The following is a 20,545-nucleotide window of genomic DNA, read 5'->3' as shown; positions in this document are numbered from 1 at the left end:
CTGCCGCTTCCCAGGATGCTTCCTTTGGACGCAGGGTTCTTGTGCCCGCTACAGTGGGTCCCCTCCCATGAGGAACTGCTTTAGGACATCCCCATTGTCCAGACTTGTGGAGCCCAGTGTACCCCGCAGCAGAAAACGAGTTTTATGGTAAGAACTTACCCTTGTTAAAACTGTTTCTGCGAGGTACACTGGGCTCCACAAGGCGCCCACCCTGACGCACTTAGCTTCTTTGGGTTGATATGGCATTAGCCGCTGACACTTCTCTTGTCGTGAGAGTGTGGTGTATGTGGCTACTAACCGTTGTCGTCTCTTTTTCTGCTACTGCATTGGGCTGGTTAACTAAACTGAGCTCCTGTGCTGGGAGGCGGGGCGATATAGGAGGCGGCGCTGTGCATTCTGGGAACAGTCAAAGCTTTGAGCCTGTTGGTGCCACGGATCAAGATCCTACTCTACACCCCCATTGTCCAGATTTGTGGAGCCCAGTGTACCTCGCAGAAAGAGTTTTAACAAGGTAAGTTCTTACCATAAAACTCGTTATTTTTTGCACCTAAATATCTCAAAATGATTATGGCTACATATGTGTGGAAATGCACTAATTATCTGATCAGATTTTTATGGCATTTTTTCCCCAAAACTTATGGAGTCAGAAGAAGTCAATATGGCAAGATTCTAAATTTCTCTTACATAGCCACGTGGACAGTCCCCATTGCTCCCACAAGTTATATGTAAAGATAGCTTACTGTTTTTACCATTATGGGGTATATTCAATACCTGTCGGATCCTTTCTGACGGAAAAGATCCGACAGGTCAGTATTCCGTGCCGTGGCCAAACCCGACAGGTTTGGCCCGTTCCCGGTACTGCCAATCCGACTTTTTTTAAAGTCGGATTGACATTGTCAGAAACGGGGCTAAAATCTGTTGGGTTTGGCCACGCTTCCGACAATACACGCGACTTGGCGGCTGAAGCCCGCCGATCCGCATGTATTCCGACAAGTCAGTAAAACGGGGCCCTAATGAATAGGTTGAAAAACCTTCCGACCTAGGTGGTCATTCCGAGTTGTTCGCTAGCTGTTTTCGGTTGCTGCGCTGCGATTAGGCAAAAAATCGTCAATCCTGCGCATGCCATTTTCAGGGAAGTGTGTGGAAAAACGCAGGCGTGTCAGATACAAACGCAGGCGTGCCCGAGGAAACACAGGCGTGGCTGGCCGAACGCAGGGCATGTTCGTGACGTCAAAACAGGAACTGAACAGTCTGAAGTGATCGCAAGCTAGGAGTAGGTCTGGAGCTGCTCTGAAACTGCACAATCTTTTTTTGCAGCAGCGCTGCGATCCTTTCGTTCGCACTTCTGCTAAGCTAAGATACACTCCCAGAGGGCGGCAGCTTAGCGTTTGTACGGCTGCTAAAAGCAGCTAGCGAGCGCACAACTCGGAATGAGGGTCCTAAATCTTTCCAACAAGACGGCAGCTTCCGACACTTATTGAATACACCCTTATGTTGAAAGTTTGGTACTGTACGTAGACTGCTGGACATATAACCATACCTGGGTCATGCGGTGAGGTAAATGGCTGAAGAGGCACTGGTTAGTACCAGAGCCAGATTTACATACAAAATATGAGAACAAGGGTGCATGTGGGCATTATACAAAGGTACAGCAGTATACTAAATAATGCTGGAAAATTGGTGAGTTTTGATCAGTGATGTGTGGACAAGGTAGGACGGTCAGGCACTGCAGGACTTTTTTTACTCCAGACTTTTGACTATAACAATGATTAGAATAATACAAAGAAAATATTTTTAATATATAGGTTCTCCCTGCACTATGTGAACAGATGCTGTGAGAGTTCTTCTCGCCAACTTCCACGGCGGGACAGTCCCTGAAAAGTTTAACTATCCTGCCAAAAGTGGGACAGTAGGGAGGTATGATATATCTAGCAGCAAGATGTTAGTAGAGAGAGGTTTTGATGTCAAACCAAATATAGCTACTTTGGCTGGAGATTGTACCAGGGATGCTGTGATGTGTGACAGGGATAATCTAAAGGCATTATACAATTTACAGAATACTTACTTAGTGAAGCACTTGTATGTCCTCATCTTTTCATTCTCTCACATTTTACATTAGGAAATTAAAGGGGAAGCGTGGGAGTTTTCATCCCTGGTCATGTGCTTCGTTGATGGACAGTTTATTGGAGATGAAAAAGCCTTGAGGATATGGGCTAATGATATGTGGGGTTATAAAGACTACAGACCTTTGCCCCTGTATAAGGCCTTGGCAGAGGACTTTTACACAAAGTACATGAAAAATACTAAAGTAAGTGACAACCTAGCACATCGGGCACCGCTTGTTATTATTATAAAGTCCCATACAGTTACATAAGCTTTGTGACCATGGTAAAAATATCTACTATGTTCCATATAATCAGGACCATGACAGTAATTTTATAATTTCTCTAACGTCCTAAGTGGATGCTGGGACTCCGTAAGGACCATGGGGAATAGCGGCTCCGCAGGAGACTGGGCACAACTAAAGAAAGCTTTAGGACTACCTGGTGTGCACTGGCTCCTCCCACTATGACCCTCCTCCAGACCTCAGTTAGATTCTTGTGCCCGGCTGAGCTGAATGCACACTAGGGGCTCTCCTGAGCTCCTAGAAAGAAAGTATATTTTAGGTTTTTTATTTTACAGTGAGATCTGCTGGCAACAGACTCACTGCAGCGAGGGACTAAGGGGAGAAGAAGCGAACCTACCTAACTGGTGGTAGCTTGGGCTTCTTAGGCTACTGGACACCATTAGCTCCAGAGGGATCGACCGCATGGAACCGGCCATTGATGTTCGGTCCCGGAGCCGCGCCGCCGGCCCCCTTACAGAGCCAGAAGCAAGAAGAGTCCGGAAAATCGGCGGCAGAAGACATCAGTCTTCACCAAGGTAGCGCACAGCACTGCAGCTGTGCGCCATTGCTCCTCATACACACTTCACACTCCGGTCACTGAGGGTGCAGGGCGCTTGGGGGGGGGCGCCCTGAGCAGCAATAAAAACACCTTGGCTGGCAAAAATATCACAATATATAGCCCCAGAGGCTATATATGTGATAAATACCCCTGCCAGAATTCATTAAAAAGCGGGAGAAAAGTCCGCGAAAAAGGGGCGGAGCTATCTCCCTCAGCACACTGGCGCCATTTTCTCTTCACAGTGCAGCTGGAAGACAGCTCCCCAGGCTCTCCCCTGTAGTTTTCAGGCTCAAAGGGTTAAAAAGAGAGGGGGGGGCACTAAATTTAGGCGCAATATTATTTATACAAGCAGCTATTGGGGGAAAAATCACTCAGTTATAGTGTTAATCCCTGCATTATATAGCGCTCTGGTGTGTGCTGGCATACTCTCTCTCTGTCTCCCCAAAGGACTCTGTGGGGTCCTGTCCTCAGTCAGAGCATTCCCTGTGTGTGTGCTGTGTGTCGGTACGGCTGTGTCGACATGTGGGATGAGGAAGGTTACGTGGAGGTGGAGCAGAGGCCGAAAATGGGATGTCGTCCCCTGTGGGGCCGACACCAGAGTGGATGGATAGGTGGAAGGTATTAACCGACAATGTCAACTCCTTACATAGAAGGCTGGATGACGTAAAACAGCTGTGGGACAGCCGGCTTCTCAGCCCGCGCCTGCCCAGGCGTCTCAAAGGCCATCAGGGGCTCAAAAAACGCCCGTTACCTCAGATGGCAGACACAGATGTCGACACGGAGTCTGGCTCCAGTGTCGACGAGGTTGAGATATATACACAATCCACTAGGAACATCCGTTACATGATCTCGGCAATAAAAAATGTGTTACACATTTCTGATATGAACCCAAGTACCACATAAAAGGGGTTTTATTTTTGGGGAGAAAAAGCAGCCAGTGTTTTGTTCCCCCATCAGATGAGTGAATGAAGTGTGTGAAGAAGCGTGGGTTCCCCCAATAAGAAACTGGTAATTTCTAAAAAGTTACTGATGGCGTACCCTTTCCCGCCAGAGGATAGGTCACGTTGGGAGATATCCCCTAGGGTGGATAAGACGCTCACACGTTTGTCAAAAAAGGTGGCACTGCCGTCTTAGGATACGGCCACCTTGAAGGAGACTGCTGATAAAAAGCAGGAGGCTATCCTGAAGTCTGTATATACACACTCAGGTTATATACTGAGACCTGCAATTGCCTCAGCATAAATAGTGCTGCTGCAGCGTGGTCTGATACCCTGTCAGATAATATTAATACCCTAGACAGGGATAATATTTTGCTAACATAGAGCATATTAAAGACGTCGTCTTATATATGAAGGATGCACAGAGGGATATTTGCCGGCTGGCATCCAGAATTAATGCAATGTCCATTTTGCCAGGAGGGTATTAGAAACCATTCGGTGCTGCAGAGTCATCCGCACTCTCCCGCCCGTTTGGGAGCTTTGGTATAATCCCCATGGTCCTTACGGAGTCCCAGCATCCACTTAGGACGTTAGAGAAAATAAGATTTTACTCACCGGTAAATCTATTTCTCGTAGTCCGTAGTGGATGCTGGGCGCCCATCCCAAGTGCGGATTGTCTGCAATACTTGTTTATAGTTATTGCTTAACTAAAGGGTTATTGTTGAGCCATCTGTTGAGAGGCTCAGTTATATTTCATACTGTTAACTGGGTATAGTATCACGGGTTATACGGTGTGATTGGTGTGGCTGGTATGAGTCTTACCCGGGATTCAAAATCCTTCCTTATTGTGTCAGCTCTTCCAGGCACAGTATCCTAACTGAGGTCTGGAGGAGGGTCATAGTGGGAGGAGCCAGTGCACACCAGGTAGTCCTAAAGCTTTCTTTAGTTGTTCCCCATGGTCCTTACGGAGTCCCAGCATCCACTACGGACTACGAGAAATAGATTTACCGGTGAGTAAAATCTTATTTTTAAGTTCCATTACTTTATATTTTAGGTTATGTTATTTCAGTAATTAGTGCTGGTCTATTCAGTTTTGGTGTTTTGTTGCTTCATATATGCAAATATACACATTGGTTATGTTATTTCAGTAACTAGTGCTGGTCTATTCAGTTTTGCTGTTTTGTTGCATCATATTTGCAAATGTACACTACACATATAGAGCCTCCTTTAAGTTGCACACAAGTGTTTGAGCATTTTGCAGCCTTGCTTTTTTCATGCAATGTGTATCATTGCACATTCACATAACTGGCACTTACACTTACATCTTGCACTTTGAAAGACATATCAGGACCGTTCACATGCAAGTGCAGTACAATAAGTATTCGGGTGTAAGATAATTGCAATGCGTTATACATATGGTACTTAGAAGGTGTATCTTTACATGATAACCACCATATCTAATTCAAGGCTGTAAATTAATATTTGCAAAAGGCAACACTGAATGAGGCCGATATGTGATCTGTTTAGTTTGGTATACTAAGGAAATAATTTACTCATCCTTTGTTGCAAAACACAGTATCCAAATAATGGACATGTAGCAAAAGCTCCTAAATGTGAGCCCATGTCTTTTTTTATGAGTGAATTACTGTATTATATGTTTTTTTTTTCTTTTATACATGTTAGCATTGTCATTATTCTTACATGATTAAAAAATGAAAGAAAAAATGGGAAATTCCAATTAACACTTCAAGTGGTACAGGTTGAGTACCCCATATCCAAATATTACGAAATACGGAATATTCCGAAATACGGAATTTTTTGAGTGAGCGTAAGATAGTGAAACCTTTGTTTTCTGAGGCTCAGTGTACACAAACTTTGTTTAATACACTAAGTTATAAAAAATATTGTATTAAATGACCTGTGTATAAGGTGTATATGAAACATAAATGCATTGTGTGAATGTACACACACTTTGTGTAAAGCACAAAGTTATAATAAATATTGGCTAAAATGACCTTCAGGCAGTGTGTATAAGGTGTATATGAAACATAAATGCATTCTGTGCTTAGACTTGGCTCCCATCACCATGATATGTCATTATGGTATGCAATTATTCCAAAATACGGAAAAATACGATATCCAAAATACTTCTGGTCCCAAGCATTTTGGATAAGGGATACTCAACCTGTATTTCCTAATAATGTGTTAAGCAGTTAATTGCTGTAGTAATTGGTTTTCAAATGACATGTATACACAGTTGAGCTAAGGGGTAGAGCTTTTTACACCCCTGACAGTCTCTTTACTAAGTAATCAAAGGAATACAAACTCTTATACTACATACTGTATGGTGGATAGAGTTTTTGAGAATTTAGGAAGCAGACTTTAGATCCAAAATAGGGACATTATCAAAGAAGCGATGTTGATTGCAGAACTAGCATTGTCTGTCCAGTAGTGGTAAGAGAGTAACAAAGCTGAGTACACTGATATTCTACATACTGTCTATGCGCTGGCTCTCGCCATCTGTCTAACACTCTGTCATTTCTTCTTGCAGCATGTGTTTGTATACATTGACATTGCAATTCTGGATAAACCCATTGGGAGGTTACTGTTTGAGGTGAGTTGTTTGATCTTGCCAGCTCTTTTTTTATTCAATAAAATATATGCCATTACTCCAAGAAACAGGTGGGGTACTGACCAAAACTTAGAGATGTGTCCAGATGTGTCCTCATACACTGTGGCTTCACTCACACAAAACAGCCCCTCCCTATACATCAGGACCAGGGTCACTCGGCCACGCAGAGCGTCGCTCTCACTCAAGATGTGCATCTTATTGACATAGTTAGTACAGTAAACTATCTACAAAATCCCCCCTTCCCACACACACAATCCAGCCCAAATGAAGGATAATTAAGCTGTATAAATGACAGGGCAATAGCCATGAGCAAGGCAATGCCCAGCTCCTCCGCAGAAAAAAGAAAATGGAGTCCTATCCACATTATAAGACATCATTAAAATAAAAGCAAGACACCCCCCCCCCCCCCATCCCCAACACACACACACACACACACACACACACACACACACACACACACACCCATCCCAAACACAGGCTAAAGACGTTTTTTTAAAGACATCATTGACAGGAGTTATTTTATAAATTGCTATAAACTAGACAGAGCAGGTTGCACCCACAGAATAGTAAAGCTTCTGCAAACATCTAAGTTAAATGAACTGTAGATCAGACATAATTATAGAACTGCAATCAGGATAATTTGTACATAAAGTACTAAAACAATACTGTAATATTCAGAAAACAGCGAAAAGAAAAAAAGAAAATAAGGAGCTACTGTATACTTAAACACAATATAACCAGAGTTAATCAGGAGGATGAGTCCATTCCAGGGCAAAATGTTCCAGCTGGATGCAAATTTCTTGTGAAGTAGTAACAGGAAGATCAGGACCGCAAGCCACCACTTGCAGCCTTGCCGGGAAAAACATGGCGTAAGGAGATAGAAAGTCACGGAGATGAAGATATGGGACGAGGACTGCTGCCCATATAGTGGGAGAAAGCCCGCCTCCGGTTTACCAAAGATCGGATATTGGGAGTCATTCCGAGTTGTTCGCTTGTTAGCAGTTTTTAGCAAACGCATTGTCTCCCCAGTGTTCAAACTGAAATCTAAATTGCAGTGTATTTGGGTGGGGTGTGTTCAAACTGAAATCTAAATTGCAGTGTAAAAATAAAGCAGCCAGTATTTACCCTGCACAGAAACAATATAACCCACCCAAATCTAACGCTCTCTGCAAATGTTATTTCTGTTACGTCCTAGAGGATGCTGGGGACTCTGTAAGGACCATGGGGTATAGACGGGCTCCGCAGGAGACATGGGCACTCTAAAGACTTTAGATGGGTGTGCACTGGCTCCTCCCTCTATGCCCCTCCTCCAGACCTCAGTTAGATCCTGTGCCCAGAGGAGACTGGATGCACTGCAGGGGAGCTCTACTGAGTTTCTCTGAAAATACTTTTTGTTAGGTTTTTTATTTTCAGGGAGCACTGCTGGCAACAGGCTCCCTGCATCGTGGGACTGAGGGGAGAGAAGCAGACCTACTTAACTGATAGGCTCTGCTTCTTAGGCTACTGGACACCATTAGCTCCAGAGGGTCGGAACACAGGTGTCGTCCTCGCTGTTTGTCCCGGAGCCGCGCCGCCGTCCTCCTCACAGAGCTGGAAGATAGAAGCCGGGTGATTATAAGAAGAAAGAAGACTTCACAGGCGGCAGAAGACTTCAGATCTTCACTTCACTCCCCCAGCGGTAACGCTGCATGCCATTGCTCCCACACATACACACACACAAGGCACTGTACGGGCGCAGGGGGAGCGCCCTGGGCAGCAATATTAACCTCAAGGGACACTGGCTAATATATTAGATACTGCGGAGGCAGTATATTGAAAACCCCCCGCCAGTATAAAGAATGTGAGCGGGACCGAAGCCTGCTGTTGAGGGGGCGGAGCTTGATCCTCCAGCACTAACCAGCGCCATTTTTCTCCACAGCAAGCTGCAGAGAAGCTGCTCCCCGGACTCTCCCCTGCTGAGCAAAGACAGAGGGCAAAAAAGAGGGGGGGGGGGGGGGGCATATTTAATTGGCGCAGTGAGTGTATTATTTATTCTATAAAAGAGCGCTGTACAGTCTGGGGTTTTATTCCAGTGTCCAGTGGCGCTGGGTGTGTGCTGGCATACTCTCTCTCTGTCTCTCCAAAGGGCCTTATTGGGGGGCTGTCCCCATAATTGTATATCCCAGTGTGTGTGGGGGTGTCAGTACGTGTGTCGACATGTCTGAAGCGGAAGGCTCGTCTAAGGAGGAGGTGGAGCAGATGATTGTGGTGTCTCCGTCGGCGACGCCGACACCTGATTGGTTGGATATGTGGAATGTTTTAAATGCAAATGTGTCTTTATTACATAAAAGATTGGACAAAGCAGAGTCCAGAGAAAAAGCAGGGAGTCAATCTATGGCTTTGACTGTGTCACAAGGCCCTTCGGGCTCTCATAAACGTCCCCTGTCCCAGGTAGCAGACACTGATACCGACACGGATTCTGACTCCAGTGTCGACTACCATGATGCGAGGTTACACCCAAGGGTGGCCAAAAGTATTCATTATATGATTATGGCAATAAAAGATGTTTTGCATATCACAGAGGACCCCTCGGTGCCTGACACGAGGGTATGCATGTTTAAGGAGAAGAAACCTGCGGTAACCTTTCCCCCATCTCATGAGCTGAACGCTTTATTTGAAAAAGCTTGGGAAACTCCGGACAAGAAACTACAGATCCCCAAGAGAATTCTTAAGGCGTATCCTTTCCCCGCACAGGACAGGTTACGGTGGGAATCCTCGCCCAGGGTGGACAAGGCTTTAACGCGCTTGTCCAAAAAGGTGGCGCTACCGTCTCCAGACACGGCAGCCCTCAAGGATCCTGCTGATCGCAGACAGGAGACTACCTTAAATTCAATTTATACACATACGGGTGCCTTGCTCAGACCGGCAGTAGCGTTGGCATGGGTATGTAGCGCAATAGCAGCATGGGCAGATACCTTGTCATCTAACATTGACACCCTAGATAAGGATAGCATTTTATTGACCTTGGGTCATATTAAAGACTCAGCGTTATATATGAGAGACGTTGGGCTGTTGGGTTAAAGAGCCAATGCCATGGCAATTTCTGCTAGGCGAGCCCTGTGGACCCGCCAATGGACGGGTGATGCCGATTCAAAGAGACATATGGAAACTTTGCCTTACAAGGGTGAGGTTTTATTTGGGGAAGGCCTCGCGGACCTGGTTTCCACAGCTACCGCGGGTAAATCTTCTTTTTTGCCTTATGTTCCCCCACAGCAAAAGAAAACACCTCAATATCAGATGCAGTCCTTTCAGTCGCATAAGTCCAGAAGAGGTCGGGGCTCTTCCTTCCTCGCCAGAGGTAAGGGTAGAGGGAAAAGAATGCCTGCTACGTCTGGTTCCCAGGAACAGAAGTCCTCCCCGGCTTCTACAAAATCCACCGCATGATGCTGGGGCTCCACTGCAGGAGTACGCGCCGGTGGGGGCACGTCTTCGACTCTTCAGCCAGGTCTGTGTTCTGTCAGATTTGGATCATTGGGCGATAGAAATTGTATCCCAAGGCTACAAACTGGAATTCGAAGAAGTGCCTCCTCGCCGATTTTTCAAGTCGGCTTTGCCTGCTTCTCCCCCAGAGAGGGAAATAGTTTTAGCTGCAATACAAAAGCTGTGTCGACAGCAGGTGATTATCAAGGTTCCCCTAATACAACAGGGGAAATGGTACTATTCAACCCTATTTGTGGTCCCGAAACTGGATGGCTCGGTCAGACTCATTCTGAATCTAAAATCCCTAAACCTGTATCTAAAAAGGTTCAAATTCAAGATGGAATCTCTCCGGGCAGTGATCTCCAGCCTGGAAAGGGGGGGATTTTATGGTATCACTAGACATAAAGGATGCATACCTTCATGTCCCCATTTATCCTCCTCATCAGGCGTACCTGAGATTCGCTGTACAGGACTGTCATTACCAGTTTCAGACGTTGCCGTTTGGGCTGTCCATGGCCCGAGGATTTTCACCAAGGTAATGGCGGAAATGATGGTGCTCCTACGCAGGCAAAGAGTCACAATTATCCCATACTTGGACGATCTCCTGATAAAAGCGAGATCGAGAGATCAGTTGCTGGAAAGCGTGTCACTCTCCCTGAGAGTGCTGCAGCAACACGGCTGGATCCTAAATCAGCCAAAGTTGCAGTTGATTCCAGCGACTCGGCTAACATTTTTAGGCATGATTCTGGACACGGAAAAGAAGAGGGTCTTTCTCCCAACGGAAAAAGCCCAGGAACTCCAGAGTGTTAGGCGCCGGGGTCCGCTTGTCGGTGCGGCCCGGCGCCTAGCAACCAGGGACGCCGTGCGCGTACAGCCGCCGGCTCCCTGGCAACGCTGGACGCCGGGCGCACGGAGCCGCTCAGACCCTAGCAACGGGGACGCCACGTTCGGGCCGCGTTCCCCGTTGCTGGGTCTTTTCTAATTTGTATTAATGGTGTGCTGGCCGTGCAGCATGCAAGCTGCACGGCATTACTTGTGATTACCCAGTCTGGCTCCTGATTGGGGAGCTCACAGTTATAAGCACCCTTTGGACTTCTCACAGACGCCGGTGATAGCTTCCTGTTTGCCTGTGTCAGTTACAGAGAGTTTCCAGTCCTGCTCAATCCGGTTGTTCCTGTCCTCAGTGATCCTGTACTCGGAAGTTTGTCATCTATTCCTGGAGTCTGACCGAGCACCTTTAACATCCTGTGGTGTTCGTGAGTCGCGGCATAGCCGTGTGTTGCGGCTTGACCGCTTACTGTTTATTATTTTGTATCTTTGTGTTCTGGAGCTTTTGCGGAGGATTCCGCTCTCCCTGGTCCACTCTGGTGTCCAGCGGTGCTGGATAGGAGTGACGGATCAGTGGATCTTTGGTTGTCCTTTTCCCTGGCGGCTAGTCCGCACATACTTCTTTGGTTAAGTTAGTTAGCTTGTAACCCCTGGCCTGGTTGCTTAGTCAGAGGGCCCCTTGTTATCACCCTGTCTCGGATTTCCCTTTGTCTCCCATTAAGACCTGAGGGGGCATCGGGGTTGGGCAGACATAATCCGCCCTTCGAACGCGGCTGCCATGGGCTCAAGCAACCATAGTCTCGCAGGGGATTTCTGATAACACGGGCGAGACAACGGAGTTAGGGCGCCAGGGGTTACTAGGCTCTCCTGCTCCCACAAACCAGTATATCTTTCCTGTACTCAGACCTCTGCCATAAGATCTCCTCTGGTCTGGAGTACGGGAATCATAACACAGAGCATCGTCAGAGACCTGTTAAAGCCAAAAAGAGTGTCAGTTTATCAATGCACTCGAGTACTGGGAAAGATGGTGGCGGCCTACGAGGCCATCCCCTTCGGCAGGTTCCATGCGTAGACATTTCAGTGGGACTTTCTGGACAAGTGGTCGGGGTCCCATCTACAAATACATCAGAAAATAAGCCTGTCCCCCAGGTCCAGGGTGTCTCTCCTGTGGTGGCTGCAGAGTGCTCACCTTCTAGAGGGTCGCAGGTTCGGCATTCAAGACTAGGTTCTGGTAACCATGGACGCGAGCCTCCGAGGATGGGGAGCAGTCACACAAGGAAGAAATTTTCAGGGACTGTGGTCAAGCCAGGAGGCTTGTCTACACATCAACGTGCTGGAATTAAGGGCCATATACAACGGCCTACGACAAGCGGAGACTCTTCTTCGCGACCTACCTGTTCTGATTCAATCGGACAACGTCACAGCAGTGGCTCATGTAAACCGCCAAGGCGGGACAAGGAGCAGAGTGGCAATGGCGGAAGCCACCACGATTCTTCGCTGGGCGGAAAATCACGTAAGCGCGCTGTCAGCAGTCTTCATTCCGGGAGTGGACAACTGGGAAGCAGACTTCCTCAGCAGACACGATCTCCATCCAGGAGAGTGGGGTCTTCATCAAGAAGTTTTTGCAGATATAACAAGTCGTTGGGGTCTTTCTCAAATAGACATGATGGCGTCGCGCCTCATCAAGAAACTTCGGAGGTATTGTTCCAGGTCAAGGGACCCTCAGGCTGTAGCGGCAGACGCCCTGGTGACACCCTGGGTGTTTCCGTCGGTCTATGTGTTCCCACCTCTTCCACTCATCTCAAAAATACTGAGAATCATAAGACGAAAAAGAGTCCAGACAATACTCATTGTTCCGGATTGGCCTCGAAGGGCCTGGTATTCAGATCTTTAGGAAATGCTCACAGAAGATCCGTGGCCTCTTCCTCCCAGGGAGGACCTGTTGCAGCAGGGGCCGTGCGTGTTCCAAGACTTACCGCGGTTACGTTTGACGGCATGGTGGTTGAACGCCAAATCCTAGCTAGGAAAGGTATTCCGGGGGAAGTAAAAAAGCTAGGAAGGAAGTGACGCCGAAATATTATCACCGTATCTGGAGGAAATATGTATCTTGGTGTTGAAACCAAGAATGCTCCTACGGAAGATTTCCACCTGGGTCGTCTTCTCCACTTTCTGCAAACAGGAGTGGATAATGGGCCTAAAGTTAGGCTCCATTAAGGTGCAGATTTCGGCCCTGTCAATATTCTTTCAGAAGGAATTGGCTTCTCTCCCAGAAGTCCAGACTTTTGTAAGGGGAGTACTGCACATCCAGCCTCCTTTTGTGCCCCCAGTGGCACCATGGGACCTTAACGTGGTGTTACAGTTCCTTAAGTCACACTGGTTTGAACCTCTTCCTACAGTTGAGTTAAAATTTCTCACTTGGAAAGTGGTCATGTTGTTAGCCTTGGCATCTGTGAGGCGGGTGTCCGAATTGGCAGCTTTGTCTCACAAAAGCCCCTGTCTGATTTTCCATGTGGATAGAGCAGAGTTGAGGACTCGTCCTCAATTTCTGCCTAAGGTGGTTTCATCGTTTCATATGAACCAACCTATTGTGGTGCCTGTGGCTACGGGTGACTTGGAGGATTCCAAGTCTCTTGATGTAGTCAGGGCCTTAAAAGTTTATGTAGCCAGGACGGCTCGGGTTAGGAAAACAGAGGCACTGTTTGTCCTGTATGCAGCCAACAAGGTTGGCGCTCCTGCTTCTAAGCAGACTATTGCCCGCTGGATCTGTAACATGATTCAGCAGGCTCATTCTACGGCTGGATTGCCGTTACCAAATTCGGTAAAGGCCCATTCCACTAGGAAGGTGGGTTGTTCTTGGGCAGCTGCCCGAGGTGTCTCGGTATTACAACTTTGCCGAGCAGCTACTTGGTCGGGTTCAAACACTTTTGCTAAATTCTATAAGTTTGATACCTTGGCTGATGAGGACCTCATGTTTGCTCAATCGGTGCTGCAGAGTCATCCGCACTCTCCTGCCTGGTCTGGAGCTTTGGTATAATACCCATGGTCCTTACAGAGTCCCCAGCATCCTCTAGGACGTAAGAGAAAATAAGATTTTAAACCTACCGGTAAATCTTTTTCTCTGACGTCCTAGTGGATGCTGGGGACTCCGTAAGGACCATGGGGAATAGCGGCTCCGCAGGAGACTGGGCACAGCTAAGAAAGATTTAGGACTACCTGGTGTGCACTGGCTCCTCCCACTATGACCCTCCTCCAGACTTCAGTTAGAATCCTGTGCCCGGCTGAGCTGGATGCACACTAGGGGCTCTCCTGAGCTCCTAGAGAGAAAGTATATTTTAGGTTTTTTATTTTACAGTGAGATCTGCTGGCAACAGACTCACTGCAGCGAGGGACTAAGGGGAGAAGAAGCGAACCTACCTAACTGGTGGTAGCTTGGGCTTCTTAGGCTACTGGACACCATTAGCTCCAGAGGGATCGACCGCATGGAACCGGCCATTGGTGTTCGGTCCCGGAGCCGCGCCGCCGGCCCCCTTACAGAGCCAGAAGCAAGAAGAATCCGGAAAATCGGCGGCAGAAGACATCAGTCTTCACCAAGGTAGCGCACAGCACTGCAGCTGTGCGCCATTGCTCCTCATACACACTTCACACTCCGGTCACTGAGGGTGCATGGCGCTGGGGGGGGGGCGCCCTGAGAAGCAATAAATACACCTTGGGTGGCAAATATATCACAATATATAACCCCAGAGGCTATATATGTGATAAATACCCCTGCCAGAATCCATAAAAAAGCGGGAGAAAAGTCCGCCAAAAAATGGGCGGAGCTATCTCCCTCAGCACACTGGCGCCATTTCTCCCTCACAGCTCCGCTGGAAGGAAGCTCCCTGGCTCTCCCCTGCAGTCTACACTACAGAAAAGGGTAAAAAAGAGAGGGAGGGCACTAAATTTAGGCGCAATATACATATAGCAGCTATAAGGGGATATAATTTAGTTAATCCCTGATTTATATAGCGCTCTGGTGTGTGCTGGCATACTCTCTCTCTGTCTCCCCAAAGGGCTTTGTGGGGTCCTGTCTTCTGTCAGAGCATTCCCTGTGTGTGTGCGGTGTGTCGGTACGGCTGTGTCGACATGTTTGATGAGGAGACTTATGTGGAGGAGGAGCAGGTGCCTATAAATGTGTTGTCACCCCCTGCGGGGCAGACACCGGAGTGGATGGACTTGTGGAAGGAATTACGCGAAAGTGTCGACTCCTTACATAAAAAATTTGACGACATGCCAAATGCGGGGCAGCCGGCTTCTCAGCCCGTGCCTGCCCAGACGTCTCAAAAGTCATCAGGTGCTCTAAAACGCCCGCTACCTCAGATGGCAGACACAGATGTCGACACGGATACTGATACCAGTGTCGACGACGAAGAGACTAATGTAATGTCCAATAGGGCCACTCGTTATATGATTGAGGCAATGAAAAATGTTTTACACATTTCTGAGGTGACCCCAGGTACCACAAAAAAGGGTATTATGTTTGGGGAGAAAAAACTACCAGTAGTTTTTCCCCCCTCTGAAGAATTGAATGAAGTATGTGAACTAGCGTGGGCTTCCCCCGATAAAAAATTGGTAATTTCAAAAAAATTACTAATGGCGTACCCTTTCCCGCCAGAGGATAGGTCACGTTGGGTAGCGCCTATGCGCTCCATTGTAACCAATGGTGGGAACTTTCTGCTCAGCGGTGAGGTCACTTTCGGTCAACCGCAGGGCAGAAAGTTCCCACCATTGGTTACAATGGAGCGCACAGGCGCTACATTGTAACACTGCCGTGTGCCGCCTGTCAGTCAGTACAGGAGCACACAGCCGATCAGGAGGGTGCTACAACGTGGCGCTCCCTGATTGGCTGAAGAAACCCACTTAGACAGAAGTCAGAGTGGGTTTCTGGCAGTCGGGGAAAGGGGACCCATGTGCAAACATGGGTCCCCTTTCAGTGCGTGGCTCGGGTGTCCGTTTTTTTATTTTATTCAAGTACGTGGATTACAAATGGATGCTACGAGGAGCCTGGGACCCTGGAGCTGGTGAGTATAATTTATTCAACAGGTACCCCTTGGATTCTACTGGAGAAGAGGACCGACCTGCGTGGGGCCATAGGTAAGTATGTTTGTATGTTTGTGTGGATGTATGTAATAAAATCTTTACTTTCAAGGTGTGTGTGTCTTGTCTTTTTTTGGGTATTTTTTTAGTAGTAGTACTACAGGTACCAGCGGGCCCGTTTTTCCGCCGCATGCTGGTACTTGTGGTTCTCCAAGTACCAGCATGCGGGGGAGGCTTGCTGGGCCTTGTAGTACTGCTACTAAAAACAATATCTTTTCATTTTCACAAAAGGCTATCAGCCCCCCATCCGCAGCCAATTGGATGGGGGGGGACAGCCTCGGGCTTCACCCCTGGCCCTTGGGTGGCTGGGGGGGGGGGACCCCTTGATTGAAGGGGTCCCCACTCCCCCAGGGTACCCCGGCCAGGGGTGACTAGTTGGATTTTTGATGCCACGGCCGCAGGGCACTACATAAAAGTGACCCCCGGCTGTGGCATTATCTGTCCAGTTAGTGGAGCCCGGTGCTGGTTTTAAAAATACGGGGGACCCCTACGCTTTTTGTCCCCCGTATTTTTGGAACCAGGACCAGGCGCAGAGCCCGATGCTGGTTGCTTAAATATGGGGGAACCCATGTCATTTTTTTCCCCATATTTCTGCAACCAGGATCGGCTCAAAGAGCCCGAGGCTGGTTATGCTTAGGAGGGGGGACCCCACGCAATTTTTTTTTAAGTTTTACAGTGTTTATTTAAAAAAAAAAAAAAAATGAACCCCAGCACGGATCACACAGATCCGGCCGAGATTCATTTTGAAAAAGTCGGCAGTGTTTTGCTAATCACTGCCGTAAAAAACAGAAAAAAAAAACACGAATGACATCGACATCGGAAAACCCGAAAAGGCAAAATACGGCAGCTTAGTAAATTAGTCGTAATCAATTCAAAAAGTTGCAATTTTACACTGTCGATGTCATTCGTGATTGAACTTTGACCTTTTTCCGAAAATTACGAATGTTAGTAAATATACCCCTTAGTGTCCACAGCAACAGCTGGGAAGTCAGCATTTTTGCCACATGTCCCCTCACAACCAAAGAGAGCACCGTATTATCAGGTGCAGTCCTTTCGCCCCCAAAAGAGCAGACGGGGTAGAGGCGCGTCCTTTCTGCCCAGAGGCAGAGGTAGGGGAAAAAAGCTGCAGCATACAGCCACTTCCCAGGAACAAAAGTCCTCCCCCGCTTCTTCTGCTAAGTCCGCCGCATGACGCTGGGGCTCAGCAGGCGGAGCCAGGTACGGTGGGGGGCCGTCTCAAAAACTTCAGCAATTAGTGGGCTCGCTCACAGGTAGATCCCTGGATCCTTCAAGTGGTATCTCAGGGGTACAGGCTGGAATTCGAGACATCCCCCCCCCCGCCGTTTCCTCAAATCTGCCTTACCAACGACTCCTTCAGAAAGGGAGGCTGTGTTAGAGGCAATTCACAAGCTGTATTCCCAGCAGGTGATAGTCAAGGTGCCCCTACTTCAACAAGGACGGGGTTACTATTCCACAATGTTTGTGGTACCGAAACCGGACGGTTCGGTGAGACCCATTTTAAATTTGAAATCCTTGAACACATATTTAAGAAAATTCAAGTTCAAGATGGAATCGCTCAGGGCGGTTATTGCAAGCCTGGAAGAGGGAGATTACATGGTATGTCTGGACATCAAGGATGCTTACCTGCATGTCCCCATTTACCATCCTCACCAGGAGTACCTCAGATTTGTGGTACAGGATTGTCATTACCAATTCCAGACGTTGCCGTTCGGCCTGTCCACGGCACCGAGGGTACTTACCAAAGTAATGGCCGAAATGATGATACTCCTTCGGAAAAAGGGAGTTATGATTATCCCATACTTGGACGATCTCCTGATAAGGGCGAGGTCCAAAGAGCAGTTGTTGGTCGGCGTAGCATTATCTCAGGAGGTGCTACACCAGCACGGTTGGATTCTGAATATTCTAAAGTCTCAGCTGGTTCCGGCGACACGTCTACTGTTCCTGGGGATGATTCTGGACACAGTCCAGAAAAAAGTGTTTCTCCCAGAGGAGAAAGCCAAGGAGCTGTCATCTCTAGTGAGAGGCCTCCTGAAACCAAAACAGGTGTCGGTGCATCATTGCACGCGAGTCCTGGGAAAGATGGTAGCTTCCTTTGAAGCGATTCCATTCGGCAGGTTCCATGCCAGAACCTTTCAGTGGGACCTGTTGGACCAATGGTCCGGATCGCATCTTCAAATGCATCGGTTGATAACCCTGTCTCCAAGGACCAGGGTGTCTCTGCTGTGGTGGCTGCAGAGTGCTCATCTCAGAGAGGGCCGCAGATTCGGCATACAGGACTGGGTCCTGGTGACCACGGATGCCAGCCTTCGGGGCTGGGGTGCAGTCACACGGGGAAGAAACTTCCAAGGACTTTGGTCAAGTCAGGAGACTTCCCTACACATAAATGTTCTGGAACTAAGGGCCATTTACAATGCCCTAAGTCAAGCAAAGCCCCTGCTTCAAAACCAGCCGGTTCTGATCCAGTCAGACAACATCACGGCAGTCGCCCATGTAAATTGCAAGAAGCAGGACGGCGATGGCAGAAGCCACAAGGATTCTCCGATGGGCGGAAAATCACGTGTTAGCACTGTCAGCAGTGTTCATTCCGGGAGTGGACAACTGGGAAGCAGACTTCCTCAGCAGGCACGACCTCCACCCGGGAGAGTGGGGACTTCATCCAGAAGTCTTCCAACTGATTGTAAACCGTTGGGAAAAGCCACAGGTGGACATGATGGCGTCCCGCTTAAACAAAAAGCTAGAAAAATATTGTGCCAGGTCAAGAGACCCTCAGGCGATAGCTGTGGACGCTCTAGTGACACCGTGGGTGTACCGGTCGGTTTATGTGTTCCCTCCTCTTCCTCTCATACCCAAGGTACTGAGGATAATAAGGAAAAGAGGAGTAAGAACTATTCTCCTTGTTCCAGATTGGCCAAGAAGGTCTTGGTACCCGGAACTTCAAGAATTAATCTCAGAGGACCCATGGCCTCTGCCGCTCAGACAGGACCTGCTGCTGCAGGGGCCCTGTCTGTTCCAAGACTTACCGCGGCTGCGTTTAACGGCATGGCGGTTGAACACCGGATCCTAAAAGAAAAGGGTATTCCGGAGGAAGTCATTCCTACGCTTATTAAAGCTAGAAAAGATGTAACCGTACAACATTATTACCGCATATGGCGAAAATATGTTGCGTGGTGTGAGGCCAGGAAGGCCCCAACGGAGGAATTCCAGCTAGGTCAATTTCTGCACTTCCTACAGTCAGGGGTGACTATGGGCCTAAAACTGGGTTCCATTAAGGTCCAGATTTCGGCTCTGTCGATTTTCTTCCAAAAAGAACTGGCTTCACTGCCTGAAGTTCAGACATTTGTCAAGGGAGTGCTGCATATTCAGCCTCCTTTTGTGCCTCCAGTGGCACCGTGGGACCTCAACGTGGTGTTGGGTTTCCTAAAGTCACATTGGTTTGAGCCACTCAAAACCGTGGATTTAAAATATCTCACGTGGAAAGTGGTCATGCTTTTGGCCTTGGCTTCGGCAAGGCGTGTGTCAGAATTGGCGGCTTTGTCATGTAAAAGCCCCTATTTGATTTTCCATATGGATAGGGCAGAATTGAGGACTCGTCCCCAGTTTCTTCCTAAGGTGGTATCAGCTTTTCACTTGAACCAACCTATCAAGGTGCCTGCGGCTACTAGGGACTTGGAGGACTCCAAGTTACTGGACGTAGTCAGGGCCTTGAAAATTTATGTTTCCAGGACGGCTGGAGTCAGGAAGACTGACTCGCTATTTATCCCGTATGCACCAAACAAGATGGGTGCTCCTGCTTCAAAGCAGACTATTGCTCGCTTGATTTGTAGCACAATTCAGCTTGCGCATTCTGTGGCTGGCCTGCCGCAGCCTAAATCTGTAAAAGCCCATTCCACGAGGAAAGTGGGCTCTTCTTGGGCGGCTGCCCGAGGGGTCTCGGCTTTGCAACTTTGCCGAGCTGCTACTTGGTCAGGGGCAAACACGTTTGCAAAATTCTACAAATTTGATACCCTGGCTGAGGAGGAGCTTGAGTTCTCTCATTCGGTGCTGCAGAGTCATCCGCACTCTCCCGCCCGTTTGGGAGCTTTGGTATAATCCCCATGGTCCTTACGGAGTCCCCAGCATACACTAGGACGTCAGAGAAAATAAGAATTTACTCACCAGTAAATCTATTTCTCGTAGTCCGTAGTGGATGCTGGGCGCCCGTCCCAAGTGCGGACTGTCTGCAATACTTGTATATAGTTATTGTTAACTACAAGGGTTATTGTTGAGCCATCTTTTGAGAGGCTCTGTTGTGTTCATACTGTTAACTGGGTATATTATCACGAGTTATACGGTGTGATTGGTGTGGCTGGTATGAGTCTTACCCGGGATTCAAAATCCTTCCTTATTGTGTCAGCTCTTCCGGGCACAGTATCATTACTGAAGTCTGGAGGAGGGTCATAGTGGGAGGAGCCAGTGCACACCAGGTAGTCCTAAATCTTTCTTAGCTGTGCCCAGTCTCCTGCGGAGCCGCTATTCCCCATGGTCCTTACGGAGTCCCCAGCATCCACTACGGACTACGAGAAATAGATTTACCGGTGAGTAAAATCTTA

The 20,545-nt window shown here is 48.0% G+C and overlaps 1 protein-coding gene across 3 annotated transcripts in view; it reads left to right on the top strand.

Annotated features, from left to right (window-relative positions):
* PPIL6 (peptidylprolyl isomerase like 6) overlaps positions 1 to 20,545 on the top strand; it is an 89,351-nt gene that overhangs the window by 33,942 nt on the left and 34,864 nt on the right. For 2 of the 3 annotated variants that reach the window (XR_010176038.1, XM_063917104.1), the window contains exons 3-4: positions 2,120 to 2,308; positions 6,435 to 6,497. Coding sequence is in view for 2 of the 3 variants with exons in the window: in XM_063917104.1 (XP_063773174.1) it covers positions 2,120 to 2,308; positions 6,435 to 6,497 (252 nt within the window). In the remaining variant the exon portion in view is untranslated. The remainder of the gene's footprint in view (positions 1 to 2,119; positions 2,309 to 6,434; positions 6,498 to 20,545) is intronic. The other variant, XM_063917105.1, reaches the window with a different exon arrangement.

This window comes from Pseudophryne corroboree, chromosome 4 (assembly GCF_028390025.1).
Source record: "Pseudophryne corroboree isolate aPseCor3 chromosome 4, aPseCor3.hap2, whole genome shotgun sequence".
NCBI classification, from domain to species: domain Eukaryota; kingdom Metazoa; phylum Chordata; class Amphibia; order Anura; family Myobatrachidae; genus Pseudophryne; species Pseudophryne corroboree.
Note: the sequence above shows the minus strand (reverse complement) of the source record. Positions and strands in the feature narration are given on the sequence as shown.